Here is a 23,525-nt window from a genome sequence, read left to right on the forward strand (position 1 = left end):
ACTTATGCGTGTTTAAATGATATTTAAACATATAATTTGCATCAATAAGGATCTCACTTTAAAAATGCAAATAATTTTCACTGAAAAGTATTAATATTAAAATAGTAATTGCTCCAAACGAGATCCGAACTCTGACTCCCATTCGAAACTCGGCGATCTTTCGCGCAGATATACAGTAGATCCCCCTATAATACTGTAGATAATTTCGTGTTATACGAATCACTTAGATTTTACAAATACGTGAGCCGTTCACAGCCCGGCACACGTAGTTGTAAAATCTAAGTGACTCGTACAACATGGAATTCATATAACACGGAATTATCTACAGTGTTATAGTGTGGTCTACTGTACTATAAAACATAAATTAATAAAATGATTAAATCTCATGACTAACATTTCTAAAAATGTTATTATATATTAATAAAAAGCGATAATTTTAAACAACAATTAAAATGTTAATTTTAAAATACATTTTGTACTTTAATATTTTAAGTTTTACAAATGTGTCAAGAGAAATAGCATATCATTTTTAAAAAAATTAACAGGTGGCGATTTTACTAAATTAAGAAAAAATGAAATTATGTAAATTTCAATAACAAAGTTATATTTTATTTTTAAATAAATACCAAATTTTAATATATATTAATAAAATTTAATACTGTAATTTTTTTAAACAAAATGTAAATTATATTTACAATTTTAAAAAATGTCTTAAGAAACTAACGTTTGAAAAATTAAAGTAGGTGGCGCATTAGCCGTGTTTCTGCTACTAGGGATACAGACATGTCAAATTATCCTGTTGTATAATAAAAATTCTAACGTTAAATCAACATAATTAATATAATCGAAGCGAGTAGATACTAAGTGACGAGAAATGGTGGAACCGGAATATAAATCGAATCTAATATACACGTTATTTACTACAAACATTTGACGAATTTTTCCAATATGGCGACTTGGTCAAGACATGAATTACAAAATTTGAAAATTAAAACGAAATCGATCGAACAGACGCTAGTTCCCCTCGTTACGCAGGTTGGTTCCTCTTTACACAGCTCCATAATTCGTTAAATATATTTTAGTTGTCTTCATCTTCCCTATAAGACAATGTTCCGGTTTATAGATCTTATCTGCAAATAAAATTATTTGGAAAGGTTAAAGGTCACCGGAGAGGTAAGCTGTAAACTCTGAATGAAGGATCTGTCACTCCCCGGAGTTATAGGCCCCCCCTGTACCAGCAAAAAAGTCAAAGGGACCGTACCCGTACGTGCAACTCTTTGCCGGATATTCGCCTCAGACAGTCAGTTTTTACCGCAAACCGGTACTACTATGCTTTGTGTTGGTCGAGATGTGCAATAGTTTGCCTTGACCGACATGGAACGTGTGGTTACATGTTTTGGTCTGAGTGACGGCAAGCATTGAAGTCCGAGACAGTGCTCTGTACCCCCTAAAACTATATAATGTCGAGCACTCCGCAAACTATGCTGCCACTCAAAGCCACCATATTTGTGTGGGCTAAATAGTTAAATACGATAGTCTTGTCAATGCCGTGCAACTCCTGAGATCCGGAAGTGAGCCGATTTTGGGAGCCGTATCTTGCCGAGGACGGGGTGTGGAAGTATGGTTCTTTTGACTTTTTTGCTCCTGTGGATATGGTCTATGGCTGTGATAAGGTTCGAACTGTCTCTCTCATTTAGAGGTGTAATGGTACCTGTATGGTATTTGGGTATTGACTGAATTCCTGTTCAGAATCGTGTGAAAGATTGTTTTGATTCTCTTAGAAAGTGTCTCGGAGAAATTCGGTGGATGTGGATCTGATATGTGATTTTCTTGAAGGCCAGTCTTAATGTGAGCCAATTGGTGGTCGAGTAGATAAAACCATTGAATACTGGTATTAAGTTAGTCATGGGTTTGCACTTGACCACTTGACTAATGTGCAGTTTTCTTTGTGCCCAGGGACAGACTGACTAAAGGTCAATACTGGCAAATGCTATAAGGACTGGTGCCAAAATGGGGTTGGAACTGTTAGAAATTGTGTACATAAAAATGCTGTTTGTTGAAATTTCCAAGTATTATTTATAGTCACTTGTATTTAATTACAAAAAAAAAATTGGATGAATGGAGTGGTAACCCCATTCATCCAATTTTTTTTTTTTTTTTGGAATATTAATAGTTGACTGTAGTTAGTAAAGTGGGCCAGTAGTCCCAATATTTCCAGACTCAAAATCATGTCCCAGTTTGTCACTGCATGTCCCTAATGTCTAAATAGGGACCAGTTTCTTGTAAGAGCCCTTTCAGTAGTCAGATTTTTCATGTGTTGCATTACCTTAAATTGTCATTTTAATCTTCATATATGATGATTCATTTTGCAGTGTTTAAAACAAAATTTATCAACTCTTACATTAGGTATTAGGGATTGCTTTAATATCCAGTTGTCAGTTTGGAATTTATCCAGAAAATTTCGCGGAAAAAATTAAAACTTGGTGTAAAATGAAGGGAATAATATAAGTAATAACTAGTACTTGTGGGACTTTGTGGCCTGTCTGTACATACTCAAAACACAAATACATAATTGATTGAGTGACTATGTGATAAAATATATGCTAGCTTTGATGAGGGATTGAATCGGAATTAGTCACGTAAACCAGAGCTGTCAGCAATTTATTAAGGACACAGACTATTCCTATACAAAGAGAACATTAAAAGAAACTGGGGATACAAGATATCACATTTTCATGTCTTATAGTCATTTTTAATTGCCCCCTCTTAAGACAAACATTAAATTTTAAGTGTTGTTTTAGGATATTATTTGGGTTACTGTTAGATTGGCACATAACTTCCTACCCTTATCTTAGTTAATGTTGTTTTTGCCGATTGCCATATAATGGGTAAAGTTAGCTAAGAGATGGCAGCTTTTTTAAATGGCAAGCAAAGTCATTTTTTCTATCTTTTCACAATTTATAAGATTAGAATGAAGAAGTTATTATAAGCAGTTGTATGTTGTAATTTTTACACATACTCATTTGAATAATTGATTTTATTAATAAGAAGAACAAAATAAAAATTTAAGATACTCTGTTATATATATTTTCAAAAACTGTGTTGAGCTGGGCTTGGTTCAATGGGATATGACAATGAAGCACAGGTGATCTGCCAAAGGGGATGCCTCCGGGAAAACTTTCTATGGAATAATGGTCTCTGTTTAGATGATAGAAATGCATTTAAAACTTAGAAAAGTCCACTTTGCCAACCCATTGGTGAGGTGCAAACCCACAACCAACTACTAGTGTTCAGTTGTTTTATTCACTCAGCTGCTGGTGGTCACTGTGGATCAGATTGTGTTCAGAGTTGTAGGTTGCCCATCTCTGTTTAGCCAGTCATATGGATTAATGTATTGAGACGGTGTATTAAATATTCAATTAATTCTAGTGATGTTTGGATATAGATAATGTTATTTAGGTATAAACAAATGATTAAAAATTGTATATAAAGTCTTTCAGAAATTAATTAATTTGAATTTAATATATAATGTTACTCAAATTTTGTTATTCTAGGTATATATAAGGTGATTTTAAGATAGGTAGCATCTTATCTGATGAAAGAAATGACATGGAAAAATTTTATTAATATTTTAAAATATCTTCTACCAAATTAAAGTAGAAAAATAATTACAACTGTGTAGTCTTTAATTATAATCTTGAAGAAAATTCTGTTTTTAAGCTGATATTTCAGACTAAATATTAAAATTATGTTATTAATGCCATTAAAACTCAATTAAAAAAAGGATCCCTTTATTAGTATATAATATTGGTGAGATGCTGCCTTTCTTACCATTCTTGATCTTTATTGTTATCAAATAATTTCAGAAATTTACTTAAAATATTTTTATAAATTCTAAACAATTTAGTTATTTTATTTCTAGATAACAACTTTAGTTAATGCAAAGGCTAGACCTATTAAATCTCAGAGAACCATCCATACAATTGTACAAGTAGGACAAGCCGTTAATATAGCGATCGAACAGTTCGTTAATGTCGGCGAAGCCATTGCAGATGACAATCCTGAAATTAGACAAGATATATATGAAGCTTGTAGAGATGCGAGAAATGCAGGTAATTTTTATTGTATTTAACTTGTAAACATTTATTAATACCATCAAATTATTAATTTTCTAGTTATAAGCTGGAAAATTAAACATACATACATTATATACAGCTGGATAGGCAAGCCAATTGATGTAGCTTGTTTCATTTGTTTCATTGGTTTGCTTATGCAGCTATATGAAAGTTGTTTTACCAGACAATGCATCTAATATTACGAGGCGTGTTTTTAAAGTAAGTACCGTTTTGAAATATAAAAAAAACAAGCAAACATTTTAAACAAAATTTTTATTTATGTGAAAGCCCATATTTTACACTACTTTTCTACATAATTCCCATTAATATTGAGACACTTATCGTATCGTGGGACCAGCTTTTGTATTCCATCCTCAAAGAATGNATTTTCATCTTATGGCCTTCCACAGATAAATACTTTGTAGACGAGGGAACTAATGTAACCATTTATAAAGCATGAAATGAAAAAAACCAGTGATATCTCCAAAAACATACCTGTAAACCTTACATGTACAGAAACTGCAGTCAAGCATGCGTATATCAATCATTTTTAAATTATTACAGTTTTAACTTATATGTACACGAAACACAATACAGTAAAACCTTCATTCAGTGACTACGTTTTACAGTCATAATTATTTCACTATGGAAAGTCATGATATAGAGACATCAAGTAATCATTCTGACAGCAAAAGCAGCAATAGTGGTGTCAAGAATTTTCATTATATACAGTTTTGGTATCGGTGTCAATGTCATTTTTAATAAAAACAATATTTTGGTTTTCAAATGCATACTTGGTAGTGCATTACAGATATATTTCATTACTAATTATAACAAAGTTTATTTCATTATAAACAGTTTGAAAGAATTATTATCATATTATATACACTTTAAAGCAATAGTGAAAGGAATTGTTATTTAAAAAGTTTCAAATAAATTGGAAAATGTAAGAAAATAGCACCCTTTAATGGTAAAAAGCTTTGGTATTTTCGTGTTACCGAATTCATTACACACGCTATTATTATTTATAGATAAAATGAAGCAAACTTTAATGTTGTACAACTGTAACAGTGCAGGGAAGGATTAATAATATCAATCTAAGGTGTAATTTATATATCATCATTGTCATCATCTAAATAATTAACTTTCATTAACTCTAAATTTTAAAAATAATAAACTTTTTAATATATGTAGATATGCCAAACAAATTTCCAAATTACGTCTTAGGCTGTAACTAGGGTAATTTAACAATTAGAAATAAAATAATTTGGCTCTGGTTGTCTATTTGTTACTGTCTAGTGATAAATTTAATAATTTGAAATAAATTTAATTTTTAACTTAAATTTAGAATAATCAGGACGAAAAGATCAGCCCAGAGTGGTAGGTAGCTTGATTGCCTACCTCTAGCCAAATTGTTTAAGATTATTAATTAATAAGCTTTAATGTAGCCTGATAAGAACACAGCTGTTTTTCATTGCACAAATCTAATGTGTCAAATTCTCTGTTACTTCAAGTATTTCTGTTTTATAAAANTTGAAACTGTAGGAAACTCTTTAGATAAAGATGAAATCGTGAATCGTCTGTTCTCTTTCACTCTACAGTCCACTTTTTCAATCAAATTGTCGATAATGACTGAAGGTCGCCCACTTCGTTCCTCATCGTGAATGTTTGTGCGGCCATTACTAAAGGCCCTAACCCATTTTCGTACCATTCCATCACTCATAACACTTTCACCATAAACTTCACTGATTTGGCGATGAATTTCAGCCACTTTCAAGCCTTTAGCACTGAGAAAACGAATAACGGCACGCACTTCGCGGTCGGCGGGATTCTCAATGAGCGGCGGCATTTCAATAACACACAAACAACAGTAAACACTGTTGACTGGCTCCGTAATGGCGTTTGTGGCTTCCCAGCAGATGTAGGTACACAGCGCGCATGCGCTAAGTGCCGACTGCAGCGCTCCAGCGGTGTTATATTAAAACGGTACTTACTTTAAAAACACGCCTCGTATATGCATTTTATTTTCAAATATGTCTGTCATCAGTTGAATTGTCAGTAAGGCATTTATAATTTATTGCTTGTTACATACATTTCTTTTTTACAATGTTAATGATATTTTCTATCAAACTTGTTAGTTTCATGTGAATATATTAAATAATACTCACACAAATGATGTATTCACATGAAATATTTGAATAGAAGCAACTTCTTACAGAAAAAAATGATCAAGAATAGAACATTGAATATTTTAACTTCATAATATGTATATGAATTTTAATTCTGAATTAAATTACTTTAAATGCTATATTTTGGCATTATAATTAATTAAATATGAAGCTTTGAAGAAACAACATAAAAGTAGAACATATAAGCATTATTATTGCCTAACCTAAACTAAACAAGTAGAAGCATTAATCATTAATGAAATTTAATTGATCCAGTGCTCAAATATGCTCTGGTCCATAAAATAAGTGTCTGTATTTTTTGATCAGACATTGTATTATTATTATTATTTTTTAATAGCGATAATAATTTCTAAATGTTTAGGTGCAATGATGGAACAGGTATGTGAGATTCATCAGGATTATTGTGGTGGTTGGCGATCGTGTGCAGATAAAACAAGTATGGTCCATGCAGCCAAAACTTTATTGTCTTCAGTAGCCCAAATATTACTATTAGCAGATACTGTAGTTGTAAAGCAGCTAATTCTTGCTAAAGAAAAGGTAAGAGTTAATTGATTTAACTATTTGACAAGTCAAAAACATTAGAACATTATACAATGATGCCCAAAGGAAGCAAAACTAATGCAACAGTTAATATCAAGGTCAAATTTCATTGGTTGCCATTCCAACACATTTAAAAACCCCAACTTTGTTCAAGTCAGTATTACGTGCACCTAAAGGAAAATAGGCATGAAAAACAAATAAAACACAAGAACGACACTTGGCATCGATTGCTTTGTTCTTGGATTGTCTCTCTGTACCTGGCCAGTGCAAGGATTGTGCCTCCCATGGCCTGCAGATATGAGGATAGCCTCTTTTTTGGAGGCAAGTGGAAAGTTCGTGTGTCCACATCTGTCAGGTACTGTACAAAGATCGTCTCTTCTGTGCCTAACAAGTGTAGGATTGCTTCTTTTCTTCTGGCTCCAATTCAATTCTATCACAATATGACAAAGTCACATGATGTCCTAGTAATTTAACTTATTTTTGAATGGATCACAATAATAGAGCTAAAAATATATTCATATGAACATTAAAGAAATACTTGTGTGCTAATCCAACAATATGAAATTATGTTGGTCTCAGACATACTTGGGATGTATGAAAGCTCATTTAAATTGATATCATTAAGCAACATAGCAAAAAATATTTATTAATGGTGAATAACGCATCAGGTAATCTTCTTGCAATGATTAATAAATGTAGTTTTGGAACATGAATGTAATATCCATTGATTGTAGAATGTATCTGTATTTTGGGCAAGTAAAGACGAGTAAAAATGTCCCTCTTAGACTTTCCTTTTATATATTTTATTAATCCCTAGCTTTACACTGTCCTATTGGTTTTAGTATTAGTTTACATGTAGAGTAGCCACTCGCTAGATAGATTCTAAAAAAAGCTTAATTTATAATGGGGAAGGTAATTTGTGACTAAAAGTAGATTGAAAATGGAGTACATGATAATGTATTCCATTTTCAATTGACAATGAGCTGATACATTTTCTTGTACTATCAAGACAAAAATGTAGAATTTTGGTTTAATATAAACATAATAATATAAAGTATCTATTTGTGTTCACATTTACTTAGTTTTCAATCAATAGTGATAGAATATTCTACTGATCCTATATTTGAAAACATAAATATAAACACTGCAGTAACAATATGATTGAATCTGGGCAAAATTAAAATATAAATTTTGAGACAGCCAAAAAGCCAAAATAATGCTGACATGAAGTAGGGTCTCTTATCAAAAATGTTTAGCAAGTTTTTAAACTTGTCTACTTAATTCTATTAAGATTATTTTGCTTTGAAATAGTTTATTCTGTTAACAAAATGCTATGTTCAAAAATAGTTCTTCATTTTACTTATTTAAACTTTGATTTATTTTTAATTCTGACTACTGTAGGATATATTAATGAAAAGAATCTATTAAATTTATCAAATATTTTTATTAATTAAAAAAATATATTTTAAGTTATTCATTGATATCTTTAGGGCGATCTTTTCTTTCATACACTCAATGATCCAGCCTATAGGCATTAAGAGAGCCTTTTAAATGTACCAGACAAGTTCGGTCAGTCCCATAATGGGGTATGCTTAGTGGCAAGGGATTGAGCTTGACATATTCTGTACAGATCACTCCCAAAAAATTTATGGGGTTTTTTAATCATTCAGATTAAATTCTGGATCCACAGAGCGGTAGGCCGACCCATAACTGCCTCGGTCATCCAACTGTCTAAAGACTTCGTTTACCACAATTATATGTTCTCAATGAGCATAAAATCTGGCCTTTGGACTACCTATAGCATAAATTAAATGTTTTAGAAATAATTTTAAGAAAAATAAAATGTTATGATTTATTCTTTTACATATATTTTACAGAAAACTTCTTCATTTTAAATAAAATTAACATTTTTCTATCATCACCTTTATATATTTTAGGTAGTATTAACATTGGATAGTTTAGAAAATGTCACACATTTTACAGAATTTGTAAGAATATTTAATCAGTTTGGAAATGAAATGGTAGAATTAGCACATTTAACTGGAGATAGACAAAATGTAAGTTTTCATTTAATATAATTTAAGTTTTTAAATTTTATTTGTTATTTAATGTCTTTGTTATTATGCATTCTGTAATATTTATATACTCAAAGGTAACAGAGTCTTCTTCTAGAAGTCTTAATCTGTTGAATATATTCAAGTAGTAAATCTTTTTATTTTCAGAAGTGAATCTCATACAAAAGTAAAAAGTTTTTATTTTTTATTAGGTTCATTGATTTCAAGGAGTAAATTTCCTCTTTAGAAGGTGAGGAAATTTACTCCTTGAAAGCTCTCAATAGATTAAAAATATTGATTACTAGAAGAAGTTTCTTTGTTATCATAGGATTTAAATATTTGGAATTGTGAATCAAATTAGAACTTTCAGTTCTTGCAGTACTAATTTACAGTAGTATTTATTTCTTAACATAAAATGCAAGGAACGTTTTTGGTAATATTTTTCGTAAATACTCAATCTTATTATGAATAATTATAAAAAGAAACAGTTGTTTATATTTTCTGAGTCAAGCAGCTTTATTGTTGAATTAATGTTTTCTACTTTAGTTTGATTTTTTACATTATCATCATTCTAATTCTATTTTTGGACTCACCAGTATCGAAGGAATAAAACTACGAAACACTAGTAATTGTATGTGGGTTTGTGCCTCACCAACAGACTGGTCTTGTGGAGTTTTTCAGGTTTTCTTCACATGTGTAATACTTAAATACTGCTCAGTTTTCAATCAAAAATCCTTTTGGGTGATGTCTTTGCTTGATGGATTGCATGTGTGTTGCATTCGATATCCCATCAAACCTATTTTATATTCAGATTTAAAGATGGAGTAGAGAAATTCCAGAAAATGTTTAATTCAACAATGAAGTTGTTCAACTTTTAAAAATATAAGCAAACTTTTTGTACTATTGGAACCTTTTGAGTATTATTTATACAATATTATAGTAGGAATCTTAATTTTATAGAAAGGTAATTGCATATTATTTTAGATTTATTATATATTAACAATAAAAAGTGATTATTAATTTGTTACAGGATTTAAAGAGTGAAAAAAGACATTCCCAAATGGCAGCTGCAAGACAGATTTTAGAGCGGTCGATGATGATGTTACTCACTTCTTCCAAAGTAAGATATTTCTTTTTTTTTTTTTTCATGATTAAGTTAATAAAATAATTAGAAAAACTTTTGCCATATTCTTAATTTTTACATATTAAAATTAAATCAAACATTATGATGTCAAATAATAACCAAATATGTTTGAATATACTTAGTGAATTCTTGAATTTACAATATTTTTATTTAATATATGATGATGATGAAGTCACATCCTCTAAATGGGAGGTTGCACATGATGGATGCCCCCTTGCTTTCCCTCAAAATTGCTGCTCATCTGACTAAAGAAAAAGGTTAACATTATTATTATATTAACAGAAACTAACGTTTTCCTGTTGTTTTTTCATGCTTCATTAGAGCCAAGTTTAGCCATTTAGTGTTTTAGGAATGCCTCAGGCCATAGTTCTTCCTGCCTACTTTAGAGACTTATATTCATTAAATAATACATGAATTTGATAAAAAAAAAATTACTTTTCAGTTAATTATGAAGTTTTGTTATGTGCTGATATAGAATAATATAGAGAAATACAAAATGTCAAAGTTGAGCTGTCAAAGACAGAAGTGGCATCTCTAATAATTATATATTTCTAATTGCATTATTCTTCACTCCTTATTCAAAGTGCTATCAAATTAATGAGATTTTAACAAAGGCAATAATCACATCTTAGTTAAGAACTTATAACATTTACTACTAAATTATAGATTATTAAAATATTTTCCAATTAAGAAATTAATAAAACCTTGAAATTAAATTTTTCTATTAATTTTAGACATGTCTTCGTCATCCTGATTGTTTAAGTGCCCAAAAGAACCGTGATACAGTTTTTAAACAAGTGAGAAAAGCATTGGATTTAGTACATTTTGTAGTCAGAGACGGAATTAGCGTCGAACGAGAAATTTGCGGTAGTGCGTTTGAAGATGGAAGATTAACTCCAACTCCTAGCTGGAAAATGGAAGATCTCGATTTATGTCTGACCATACATAGTATTATACAAAACTTTGAAGTAAGTTCTTTATATTACCAGTAATACAAGATCGTCCAAAAAGATTGCTATCATTTTAAAATAATGTAATTATGTTAATTAGTATCCAAGAATGTTGTAATATTTGTTAAAACATTGAAAAACTGTCCAAGTTTCACATTTGCCCATTAAAATTACTCAATGTGTGCACCTCATGTTACATGGCACACATCCAGCCAATACTCAGATTCTTCCTCTGCTTTCTACAGTCTCAATTCTGTGTAACCCCACATATTACTTGTGTTGCACAATGACAAGTGATTCCAACTTTGCAAACTGCAGAACAGGAAATGTCTTCTCTGTTGTGAAGTCACCATTTTCATTTATAGCACTTGCTAGAAGTGGCAGGCAGTAAGATGTTTGAATGCAGATGGGAGATGAAGCTCAGATGGTCTACTCTCTAAACCATATACTTCACAGATAATAATTAACATAATTACAGTAATTTAAAATGGAGCATTCATTTTAGAAGACTGTACATACTTAAATTTAATTTCAATATTCTAGTTACTAACTTTTAATGGAAAAAAATTTTTTTTTCTGTAAATCTGTCTTAAACATGTCATATAACTCATATATGAACAATACATCAATTTTTTTGAATTTGGCACACATGTTTCTCTGCAGGAAAAGTATAATACAAACAGTTTTCATTTTATTTTCCCCTTAAGAAATATGAAACACTGCATGTGTATTTTTTGAATTTGACACACATTTCTATGCAGGAAAAGTATAATAGGAATAGTTTCATTTTATCTTTTTCCTTAAAAAATATGGAATACTGCATGTGAACATTAATACTTGCATACTTCAAAAACTATTGAGGTCATTGCTTTGGCATTTCATATTCAGTTAAGTTTAACTCTTCTCATCATTTAACCTAGTTTTATTTTAAGAAATTTTTAAAATATTTTTATTTTGGTACATGATAGCAATAAAAGATATGCGTATTGTTTAAATTATATCTAAATATATAAAAAAAACCATGTATACAGTTAAATATTGACTATTATGAAATTCACAGTAAGAAATTTTTGTATTTAATTAGTGTGAAATTCATTATAGTACAGTACAGTATATTTTTAGCTTTGAAATGATTACTTTGCAGTCTTGAGGATTTTTTTTTTTTTCTAATTGTAGGTAAAGTTAGATAATGGTGCCATAGCCAAGCTGTGAAGAAGACATTTTTGCCTTTGGTGCTTTATGACTTTATACAGTGGAACCTTGTTAAATCAAATCAGTTGGGGAAAACTTTCAAAGTTAAAAAATTTTGAGTTACATAGATTTGGCTAGAACTCTCAGATTTTGTGCATTGGTTTGTTGGTGACTTATAATAAACTAAATGCTAAACTAATGCTTCCTCTAAAAGACACTTTTTTAGTTGACTATCATTGGAATCTGGAAATTTCAGTCATACTAATACTAATGGTGACAGTTCTGGCAAACTGCAACTACATCTTTGCTGGAACTGCCACCATTTTAATTGTTATCCTCTTATGTAAAGTATACAGATATAAGTGAATTGAACAACTGTAAATGTAAAATGAAGTATGAGCATTGTTTCCTGAGATCATAGCTTCATTTTACCTTCCTATTCTACATTAGTAGAATCTACAGGATGTTTATCATTCTGTATTTATAATTATGTGAACTGTTAGGTTTATTGTTTTACTATGTTGTGAACATGTCTGTTTAAACTGCATTTGCATTTTTTCCTATTAAATACATCTCATTCAGTACAGATTTAAATACTTCTTTAATAAGTTAACTGTACAGATTGAAATATTACTGTGTATGTATATATATTATATAGAAATTCACTTATTAAGGAATAATTATGTTTATATACATACATAGTGCCCATAAAGTCTCAATTTATTTTCATGAAATGATAAACTTATAATTTTTGTTGTTGTAGATGCTAAAAATGCTAATTTTACAAGAAAGAATTGTTGTGGTTAATGCTCAATTGAGTGGCTTTAACATATAAATGAGTCAGAGAAAAGTGTACAAGAACATTTTAGAAACATGAGCCAACACAATAGTGAATATTCAGCTTCTTCCCAACAAATTTCAGTGTGCTGGAAATGTTACAAATAGGCAGACACCCATTTAATGTAAAATTCTTCAAACTGTGCTTTTAGAAACACCAAGTTCTTGATTTAGGTGTTGAGTGACATACCATAAGCAAGAAATATTCATTGTGGCTTCCTGAATATTTTGTGCAATGTATACAGATACAGATGGACTAACTGAACACTCTTTGTCCATAATATTTCTTGTGCATTGAAGTTTGTCAACAAGAACCCGAATATTTGCTCTTGTAGGACCAGGTACTAACTTATTGTATTATTTCTCTAACTTATTTGTATGTTAAACCACTAACCATGGCTATTCTTTCTTGTAAAATTAGTATTTTCAGCAACTGCAACAAAAGATGAACTGAATGAAACATGAAAATGAATCGTCCATCTGACCATTGTAGTTCCTAGTTAACAAAGGTTTTTAGAATATTTGTATTTGTTGCTTGATGTTACATTAATTTAGAGATACTCAATTAATAAACTTAATTCACCTATTCTGTATTATTTTAAAAAAATACTATATTTATATATAATTATAGAGTACTGTAGAAGTAATCCGCACATCATTTATTGGTCCTGCTTGTAGAGAGCAGTTGACAAGTATGTTATCGACTATAATCGAACGCACACAAGACTTCACCGACTGTGCTTACACTTCACATTCCCATAGAAAGAAGATAATATTACTCTGCAATAGTGCTAAATTAGAATTGAATCATCTGCTTCGTATAGGATGCTCTCTAGTAATGATTTTATATTTTAAATAAAATTTATATTTTTCTATTAATATTTTTAAAAAATTATTTTTTTTTTTTTTTGTATATTACAGGATAAAGGTGATTCTATGTTCCAAATGGAAGAATTTGAAGCTTCTATTCTACAAATGCTTCGAGCAACTAAAGATCTCAGGCAGGAGGTAGGTATTTATTAAATTTTGAAATTTCTTAACTCAATTAATGCTACAGTTTATTTATGATAAAATCTCAATATTTTAAAATCTGTTATTATTAAACATTATTGGCATTTTCCTTAATTTTGAATATTTTTTGGTTGGCTAAATTGCTGAACAGTAAGATTTTAGCCTGCTGTTGTAGAGATCTGGGTTCAAATGTAATTAAAATCCCCAAAATATATCATGAATATTTATATTATATAAATTAGGGTGTCATTTCTTATTCCTCACCCATGTTGGCAGGCCCCATTGCACATCCACTCATAATGAGCAAACCATTGCTTGCTCTATGAATACAATGATTTATAGAAGAATAAAAGAATAAATATATATACACTTGAATTAATATTATGCCTTTTTGTCCTACTATTATCAGTTAATTATCTGAGCACTATAAATAGCTTTTTAGAACTTACAAATGGCTGAAGAGGGACAGCTTGTCTGCCCGAAATGCAGTTTTAAATGTTGCCGGGAAAGTTAAGCAACTTGTTGCTGGATTTTTTAACATTCATACACTGGCAGTTACACTGGAACTAGTGTCATGCAATGTATATGCTATAGAAACCAAAAACCAAAATAAGAAAGTCATGGGGAACTACAACTATAATACAGTCTTCCAAATTCAAAATTATCTAGTTACTGGCAACTGTAATTTTATATTTTCTCTCACTTAATTATCATATCTTATATGAAATTAAAATATGCACCATTTTTATGAATGGTAGCAGTTTTAAACATAAGAAACCTAGTTTTTGTCTAGGGCCTCAGACTCACAAATATGGTCCTAATCCAATACTCTGAATCTTGTAGTAACTAAGATCCTGTACCCTATATTGAGTAGCAGGTGATGCGGCACAGGCTTTCTCTGACATGAAATATTAAATAGTATATAAACTTATCAATAAATTAAAAGTTTCACAAGTCCATGCTTACCTAAAACCTTGAACAACCATTCATAGAATAAAAACTTAAAAGTTGTCATTATCTGTGAAATTTATAAGATAATAATATATTTATTTATGTTGTGTTGGATTACAATTTAATACAAAATATTACTTGCACTGTATTAGGTTAACTTGCTGGCCATATGGCCAGATTACTGAGCTTAAAGCATAAACTTACCTCTCTGAGGGATCCAGGATCAAATCTAGCCAATCATAAAACTGAGTTTTTTGGAGAGTAGTCTATCCAGATGCTTAGGGCTGTATTCTTCAACATCCAGTCACCCTCACATGGTCTGGCCAAACCCAAAATAGGTAGGATTAAAATGCCATTTTAGTGTCCACAATGAGAAGAGTAAAAATATGTAATGTACACTGAAAATTATTTATAATATAATTAATTTTTTAAACTGTATCTTGAGGATCCTTATAGTATAATACCAATAAAAAAAAAATTTAGTTGCTTTTTAGTAAGAACGTCAAAAAATTAAATGCAGAATTAAAAGATTACTTGATAGGTTTTTTGGATGTTATGATTCTTATGTATCCTGTATTTTTTAAACTATTTCAGATATATTTTAGGACATGTAAAGGATTTATTGTATGCAATTACGAAAATTTCTACAATAAACTATAATTGTAATCTTCTTACAGCAGATTTTTATCTGTTCTTATTACAATATTATAGTTTAGACAGTTGTATCGTCAAATTCTAGTATTTTTGTAAGTAAAATTTTAAAATAGATGATGGTGGTGGATTCAGTTTTTTTAATTAAATTTTTCTATAAATGTTCTTAATCTCAATGATTTATTTTTAAAATAATACATTACATATATGTGATGAAGTACATTAATTCTTTTAGCTAGAAGAGACAGCCTTGAATGAAGCTGAAGAAGTAATTAAAATAATTCAAAGAACGGAATTGCTTGATTTGTTAAGAAATACTTCTAGCGCCGGCGATTGTGACAAATTAGAAGAATACGCTGGAAGCTTTTGTGAAATGAAAGAGCATGTTCATGAGGTGATAATTTTATTTGTAACACAAATAATTATTCTTTAAATTCTACTAAAAATGAGTTGATAACTAGTTCTATTTTTTTTTATATTTTTGCCCTTTTACTAATGGAATTTACATAATTTTCGAAGCAGAACATTTACACAGTCTTCTCTATGTGATTTACAGAATTGTGTTCATTCTCAAAATTTGATTGATTGATTTTGATTAAACTTTGCTATTTTCCATTAATTGCAATGAGGAATCCAAAAATGTAATAAAATATGGAGTTCCATGACTTCATCTTTGAGATACAATGGAGTAAAAGTGACAATGTCCATGCTCCCTGGCACAATTAAATGTGCCAAAAATAAAAAAAAATGCATTGTATACATCTAACAGATAATGGACACCAAAAACAAACAAAACACAAGAACAGAGAAATCAATGCTGAGTGAATGTAAAAGCATCCGTCTGTGTCCAGCAAGTGTAAGGACCATATCTTTTGTGCCCAGTAAGTGCAAGCATCATCTCTCTCTTTCCAGCAAAAACAAGGATCATGTCTTTCTGGAAATTGAAAGGATCACCTCTCTGTGGCCAATTAGTGTAAGGATTGCCTTTTCATGTGGCCAGCAATCATTTCTCTGGTCACACATACACTCTCTCACTCACACACATATATGCTACTTACAAATACATTCAAACACACAATCACCACTTGGATTAAATGGAATGAAAAATAATATATAAGTACTAATAAAAATTAAAAACTTTTTAATTACAAAAATGCAATGCTCTGCCTCAATTTTATTGTAAGACAAAATCACACAGTATTTCTACTTAATTCATAATGTTTTTATATATTCAATAATTACACATTACAGTGCTGTATATAATAAATAATTAATTCTTATATATTTTAATTTAAAATATATAAGAATTAATTATTTAAATGTATTCAAGGATCATGGGTCAAATTTAGTGTAATTTTTGTTTTTTTTAATCAGGTTTGCAAGCTATTGCATCATGTTGCTAATACAGAATCCTTACAAGTAACTTCTAAACATACAGAAATTTGTGTAAAAGTCTATNTTTAATATATAATGTTACTCAAATTTTGTTATTCTAGGTATATATAAGGTGATTTTAAGATAGGTAGCATCTTATCTGATGAAAGAAATGACATGGAAAAATTTTATTAATATGTTTTTATTTTAATTTTTAGATTATAACTTCCTGTCATACACTTTGCTTGCATCCTACTAGTAAAATAGCTAGAGAAAATTTAGATATATTCTTTGACATGTGGCAAGCTATCGCCAATGATTTTATACATATCACTCATGAAATTAATGAATTGTGTCGGAGGCAGACAAGCGAAAATGCAATTTTCTTTCCACTTCCTCAGCTTGGTGTGAGTTTTATACTTTATATAACTTATTCTATTATTACTAGCTTTAAAATAACTAAAATTAAATAGCTTTTAGCTTTTTAATTCCATATAATTTCACTAAAAGAAAAAAATTTACTTTGCCAAGTTATTCTTTTTAATTATATTTAAGTAATGGTTGGTCAGATGACTCTATAATTAAGAAGTTATCTATCTATATTTTAGAATTACTTTTAAATCTTGTCTGGATTAGTGTGATAGAGCAAGAATTTCTTCCTGACTGTGTTAGCTGTGATTGTTATGGTTCATATCAGTAATAATTTGTAAAATTAAGCCAAGTATAAATTCTATGGGGAGATCATAAGCAGTGTAAATCAGTAAATACTTTAATTAATTATAGAGAACGTATTAACCATGCAATAAGGTATAGACTATTATTGTGAGGAGTTAGTTTAAATTCAGCCATATCTATATAATTTATTATTAGTGGTATGAGTCAGGATATAACTTCCTATTTCTCACCTAAGCTGATTAACCTGATGGTGCATAAATTTATAATGGGTACTCATTGTTAGCCATATCAAGCCCTTTCTGCCAATTTATTGCAACCAACTAAAAGTAAATTTTACAGAAGAATTTTTTAATTATTTTTTCTTACATGTTAGCTATGAAGTAAATTTGCTCTGTGTAATATATTTTTAGGATATTTTACCTACTAAAGATATTTTTTGCTTATATTTTTAAACTATAAAGACATGTTTTGACAATTATGATACATTCGCTATCATTACTACAGACCCAGAAAGATTATAGAGCCACATACTTTTTGTTTACTATAAACTTAAATCATATAATTTATCATTAAATTAAAATGCACTAACTGATCCAATTTTGAAAACAAGAAAAGTTACTTATGTTATGTTGTAATTCAAAATATGAATGAACTGAAATGTGCCAGTGCCACCTGGCAAATATTTTTTGTAAGTGATGTTTACAAGAAATTGTGATAAATTTACCTAGTTTTTTTATGTCACATACAATACAGAGTAAATGTAAACAAAACTTTAAAGAAATTAGGAAGAATAGAATTTTATTGTAAGGTCACAGTGTTACAAGAATTTTGTGACATGATTTGAAATGCATAATAACTCATTTGAGATTAAAAAAAAACTTAATTTCAGCGAAATTGTCAATTACGATAAATTGGCTTAAAGGGCTTGATATAACCTGAACGGACAGGCCCTTTATGTTAATTGATCGAGACCATTCTGAAAAATTTTAGCATTTGGGGAAAGCCTAAGAATGATGCCAACGTACTTATATTTCTATAAACATTATGACCAGTTTAGTATTCCTTCCAATTTGGTGCCTGAAACAGTTGTCTTTCTGCCTCATCTGTCAGCACAGCCCTGCAATCAATCCATATAGTAAGCTATACAATGTCTCGTGCTTGTGTGTTAAGTTCTGTTTTTTGCATCCTTTATGAATTAGTGCAAATATACTGAATTCCTATTCTTGATCACTATCAAAACACCTTTGAATTGAGTTTGAATGATATGAATGTCCGGCAACATTGTTATATACCATGGGTTATTCCTTGCAAGATGAGAAACTCAACAGAAGGGTCATTTTGCACACTTTGCACATATAAAAAAAATTTTGATTTCTTGTGGTATACTAGTTGAATTGCCAAGACAGCACCCTCTGCATCTCTGGGGATCAGGGATCAAATCTGGGTGAACCCTGGAATTTAAGAGAAGTCTGTTGCAGATATGTTGGGCCCTGTCCCTCACTTAGCCTTTTAGTATCCACAGAGAAGAAAAAGTCAAAAAGAGAAGAATTTCTTGTAGTACTCAAATTATTCTACTTATTTTTTATCATAAGTCATCTGACCAATTTGAAAATCATTATTAAAAAGTTAGATAAAAGTATCTTACACACTTACTTCTTTATTTTAGAACTTCCAGCAGCTTTAAATTTGAAAGTATTATTTGAAGAAAGGAGAAGAGAGAAAGAGAAACAAAACCAAATGCTTATAATGACCAATGTGTTCCAACTACACTCATTAATAATATTTAATGGATGTAATATAGTATTGAAAATGTGATAAGAAAAACTTGCGTGCATATTTATTGTCCAAGAAATTCCATATGTAATAATCCCTTATATTAATTACTATCAATGTTGCAAAACAAAATGAAAATCTTATTTTTTAAAGTATAGTATTTTATGTAATAACAAATTATTCATAAGATCTTGTACAATCTAATTTTAAATCAGTGACGAAATGTTGTCCGCCGATTGATTCTTCGTCGTCGATTTATGCATTTAACTTATAAAAAAGTAGCCAAAGTAATTTATCCGCTTCGAGACAATTATCCCCGACTGTCGTTAGTGAGAAGCTACTCTCTGTAAAAATAATTAAAATTATGGGACCTAATTTTTAGAAAACCATCGTAATTAATGCTGAGAAAAACTACCCGTGATAAAAAGAAATTTAATTTTATAGAGCCGTACCTATAGCAAATAACAGTAGACAGTTAAATAGTCTTATACATCGTGTAATGCAAACAAATCATGCAATTTTTAATAAAAGAAATTAAATTACAGTTTAATTTGGCTTTGTGTACTGTGATAGTCTCTCTCTTATCTCACATTTGAACATTTGTTAGCATTCTCAATCAAAATCGAGGATAAACTTAGCTTTGCAAGATGACAAGTATCAAATAGGGATACTGATGACACTGAAAACCCACAATAGAGGCAGCTGGGTCTTCATATAACTGCTTTTATTGTGGGTCAGGTGGGATTCACTGACGTTGGGGCCTTACTTGATATTCACCTGAGCCTGGCCAAATCCACAATGGACCTGAAAAATGTCTTAGTGTAAATAGAACAAGGAGAGTTTAAGAAAAATGAAAGAATGGATAGAATCGTTGGAAGCGTAAAATATCGTTGCTCATTGGAAACTCCTTCGAAGACGTCTACAATGGGAAATGACAAAAAGATGTTTTCAATGGGCAGTGACGTTTTCAAAGACGTTCGGTTATTAAAGAAAGTTAAGAAAATACAGTAACACCTGTCTAAAACGGAACTCGACGATACCGAGTAGAATTTTCAGGTATACAGACGGTGGATCATGATTCAGTCCTAAAGTTACAGCGTTATGATTCACAATTTAGCTATCGTTACGCCGAAAACTTCCTCTTTGCACGGGTTACGTTATGCAATTGGTAACCAAAGAATTGCGTCTAAGCATTAGACAGGTTTTCGGTTTACAATAATAGGCCTATTTTACATCGTTCCCATATTTTTTGTTTAGGCAACTGACCGTTTTTGGAGACAGTTTTAGAATTTGTTAAGAAAATGGCGCTTGAATTGTACATTTATACCAATCATATAAGGTTCGCAGGAGCCATTTTATCGAGATTCGTGATGTTCGAAATCAAATAAACATATTTCATTGTGGTTAATGTTACCTTAGGTTCCAAGATGGCGGCGCATCCGGTAATCTTGAATCGGAGTGTTAATTGGTATTCTCGATAGATGGCGTTATCTGATAAAAAGTGTGACGAAATACGAAAATATGTTGAACATGACATAAACATTTGATTTGCGTGAATATGCAAAATATTTGATATGATGTAGTAGCTGGATGTTTTGCGTGTAATTATGCAAATTAACTGATAGGGGGTCGTCTGCTACAGTTCGTCGTTGCGATAGGTATCAAAACCTGTCAGGTATGTGCGAGAACCAGAAATTCGCTCTCGCTAGCGTTATTTCTCGCTTCTCGTTTGTGCATGGTTTTCCTTTGCGAAAATTAAATCGCTCGCTGTAAATTTGCGTCTGCATAATCGCACCCTTACTCTGCTTTATTCGGGGTCCTACTTGGACCGGGCGATCTCCACTCTTATACATCCGTCGGAGCCGTCTGTCTTGCACGTCCCTCTCTCTCTGATGTTGCCAGATCTTCCCGTAACAATGTCTACCTCCCGTTATTTCAACCTGTAAAAGGAATCCCATTTTCTTGAATTTTGTTTAGAACATGAAGTTGATAATGGTTTTAAAATTGCTGTAAAATTAGGTAGATAACGCATTGAATCAGTGTGCTTCCTATGTGTGAATGTGAATACCTATTAACCAAATATTCGAACCGTTTTAAATTCGAATTTGTTATTGCGTATTGGTTCGATTATAGAACGATTGAAAACAGTTCGTTTGATTCTCAGCGGTAGGTGTTATATAACAATTACTATGGTTGTTGAAATACTGAATATAAATGGGGTTTGCTTGCAAAACCTTTGCGGGCGAAGTCGCGGGTAACAGCTAGTTATATATAAAAGACTTCTCTAGGAAATAAAGCGAGACATTGATTAGCATGTAAAATGAGTTGCAGTACCATATGAAACTGCTATAATAATAAACGCCATTTTTATGATTGTATTCATCTCTGTGAATAGTGCAGCACAAGTATAAAAACAAGTCATGTAAATACCGTAGCCTCAAGTAATTGAAATGATGTACTCACGAATGCCATTAAATTATTCAATTTGATACACAAGTTCGGTGTGTTCGTGGACAAAATGATTCAAACTCGATTTTGAAATTTTTCATTTCATTTGAATTTCGAAGAAATCCTCGGATAAACGGCAAAACGTCTTTTGTACAACCCGACCAGTGATGGTAATTTGCGAAAAGATTAGTATTGACTGTTACGTTTGTAATTAATGACACGGATGAGGTTGTCACTATCAACACAGAAACGGATGAAGTTGTAATAGGCAAGGGAGGCACGCATGGCATGGAACAGTTTTTCTCCAGCTCCGAAGTTTTCAGCAGCAAAATCAACGGATGTACGTATATCGGTATTTCCAGCTCTTCCGGGCTTCAATATTTTTAATTATCCTTTCGAACTAAGCTAAACTGACCTTCTGGTGTACGACGTATCATCTAACGGTATAAAGAAACACACGGAGAATCTGTGTAACGAAGAAAATATACCGGCAGAGGAAACAAAGTGTGTCATCGCCTATATAGATTATGCTATATATTTGAAAGAGAACAATAGTAGTTCAAGTTCTTCTTACGCAAAGAACGGTTATTTAGAAAGATTAACAATATATCATGGGATGAAGGCAAATGCTTTTCTGTTTACATCGGAAAATCTGATTTCAAGACTGCAATTGAAAAGTTTGAGAAGTTGAAGCGTTTGAAACCCAAGATGACACAGAAGAAATGTTTCGTGTATATTTTTCATTGTGTGTGCGTGAAATGTGGCGATACTTCAATTCAGACTTTCAGAGAAGCGTTTTCTTCTGTCACCTCTGTTATTTTGAAGCGTTTGCCCATCTTTATATTCTTCTTCTTCTGGTTCCATATTCATTTCTGAATGTAGGACTAGTATTATAACAATCTCAATTGTGCTTCACGTGTTAGTTCTTCTGCTTTCTTATTATTCCATTCACATATATTACCTAACCAACTTTTCCTTCTCCTTCCTGGGCTTTTCTTTCCACAGATTTTTCCCTCTAAAATATTTCTCAAAATTTCATATTTACTTCCTCGGATGATGTGGCCAAAATACCCCGTCTTTCTTCTTTTAACTGTATTTAAAACTTCTTTTTCTTTCCCCATTCTTTCCAAAACTTCCTCATTTGTTATTCTATCTGTCCAAGATATTTTTAAAATTCTTCTATATAACCACATTTCGAATGCTTCAAGTTTGTTTAACGTATTTTTATCTAAGGTCCACGTTTCTACTCCATAAAACAAAACTGACATCACATAGCACCTTAACATTCTAATTTTAAGATGTAAATTAAAAACATTGCATTTGAAAAATTTCTGCATTCTGATAAAAGTACCCCTCGCATTTTCTATTCTAGATTTAATTTCTTTAATGCATCTGCCATCTTCCTGTATGATAGTCCCCAAATACTTAATTGATGAAACTGTATCAATTGTCCTGTTTTGTATCTGCAACGTTACATTATCTATATTTTTCTTGCATGAAATAAGTAGCTTTGTTTTCTTATAATTCATCTGAAGTCCATATAATTTACTTATTGAATTAATCTTTTCCATTAGTATTGTCAAATCATTTATATTTTCTGCTAAAACCACTGTATCGTCAGC

At 30.8% G+C, this 23,525-nt stretch overlaps 1 protein-coding gene across 1 annotated transcript; it reads left to right on the top strand.

The window, feature by feature from the left end:
• Window positions 1-753: 753 nt before the first annotated feature.
• Window positions 754-15,893, top strand: LOC111625937 (alpha-catulin-like). The gene is made up of 10 exons (XM_023369197.1): window positions 754-1,035; window positions 3,923-4,112; window positions 6,666-6,841; window positions 8,782-8,901; window positions 9,929-10,018; window positions 10,777-11,010; window positions 13,652-13,855; window positions 13,942-14,028; window positions 15,577-15,728; window positions 15,869-15,893. Exons 1-9 carry the CDS (start codon window positions 949-951, stop codon window positions 15,640-15,642), a joined length of 1,254 nt encoding a protein of 417 aa, XP_023224965.1. The 5' UTR covers window positions 754-948; the 3' UTR covers window positions 15,643-15,728; window positions 15,869-15,893.
• The last annotated feature ends 7,632 nt before the right edge of the window (window positions 15,894-23,525 follow it).

Source organism: Centruroides sculpturatus, unplaced genomic scaffold, assembly GCF_000671375.1.
Source record: "Centruroides sculpturatus isolate CEXI.00-Female unplaced genomic scaffold, Cexi_2.0 scaffold448, whole genome shotgun sequence".
Taxonomy (NCBI): Eukaryota; Metazoa; Arthropoda; class Arachnida; order Scorpiones; family Buthidae; genus Centruroides; species Centruroides sculpturatus.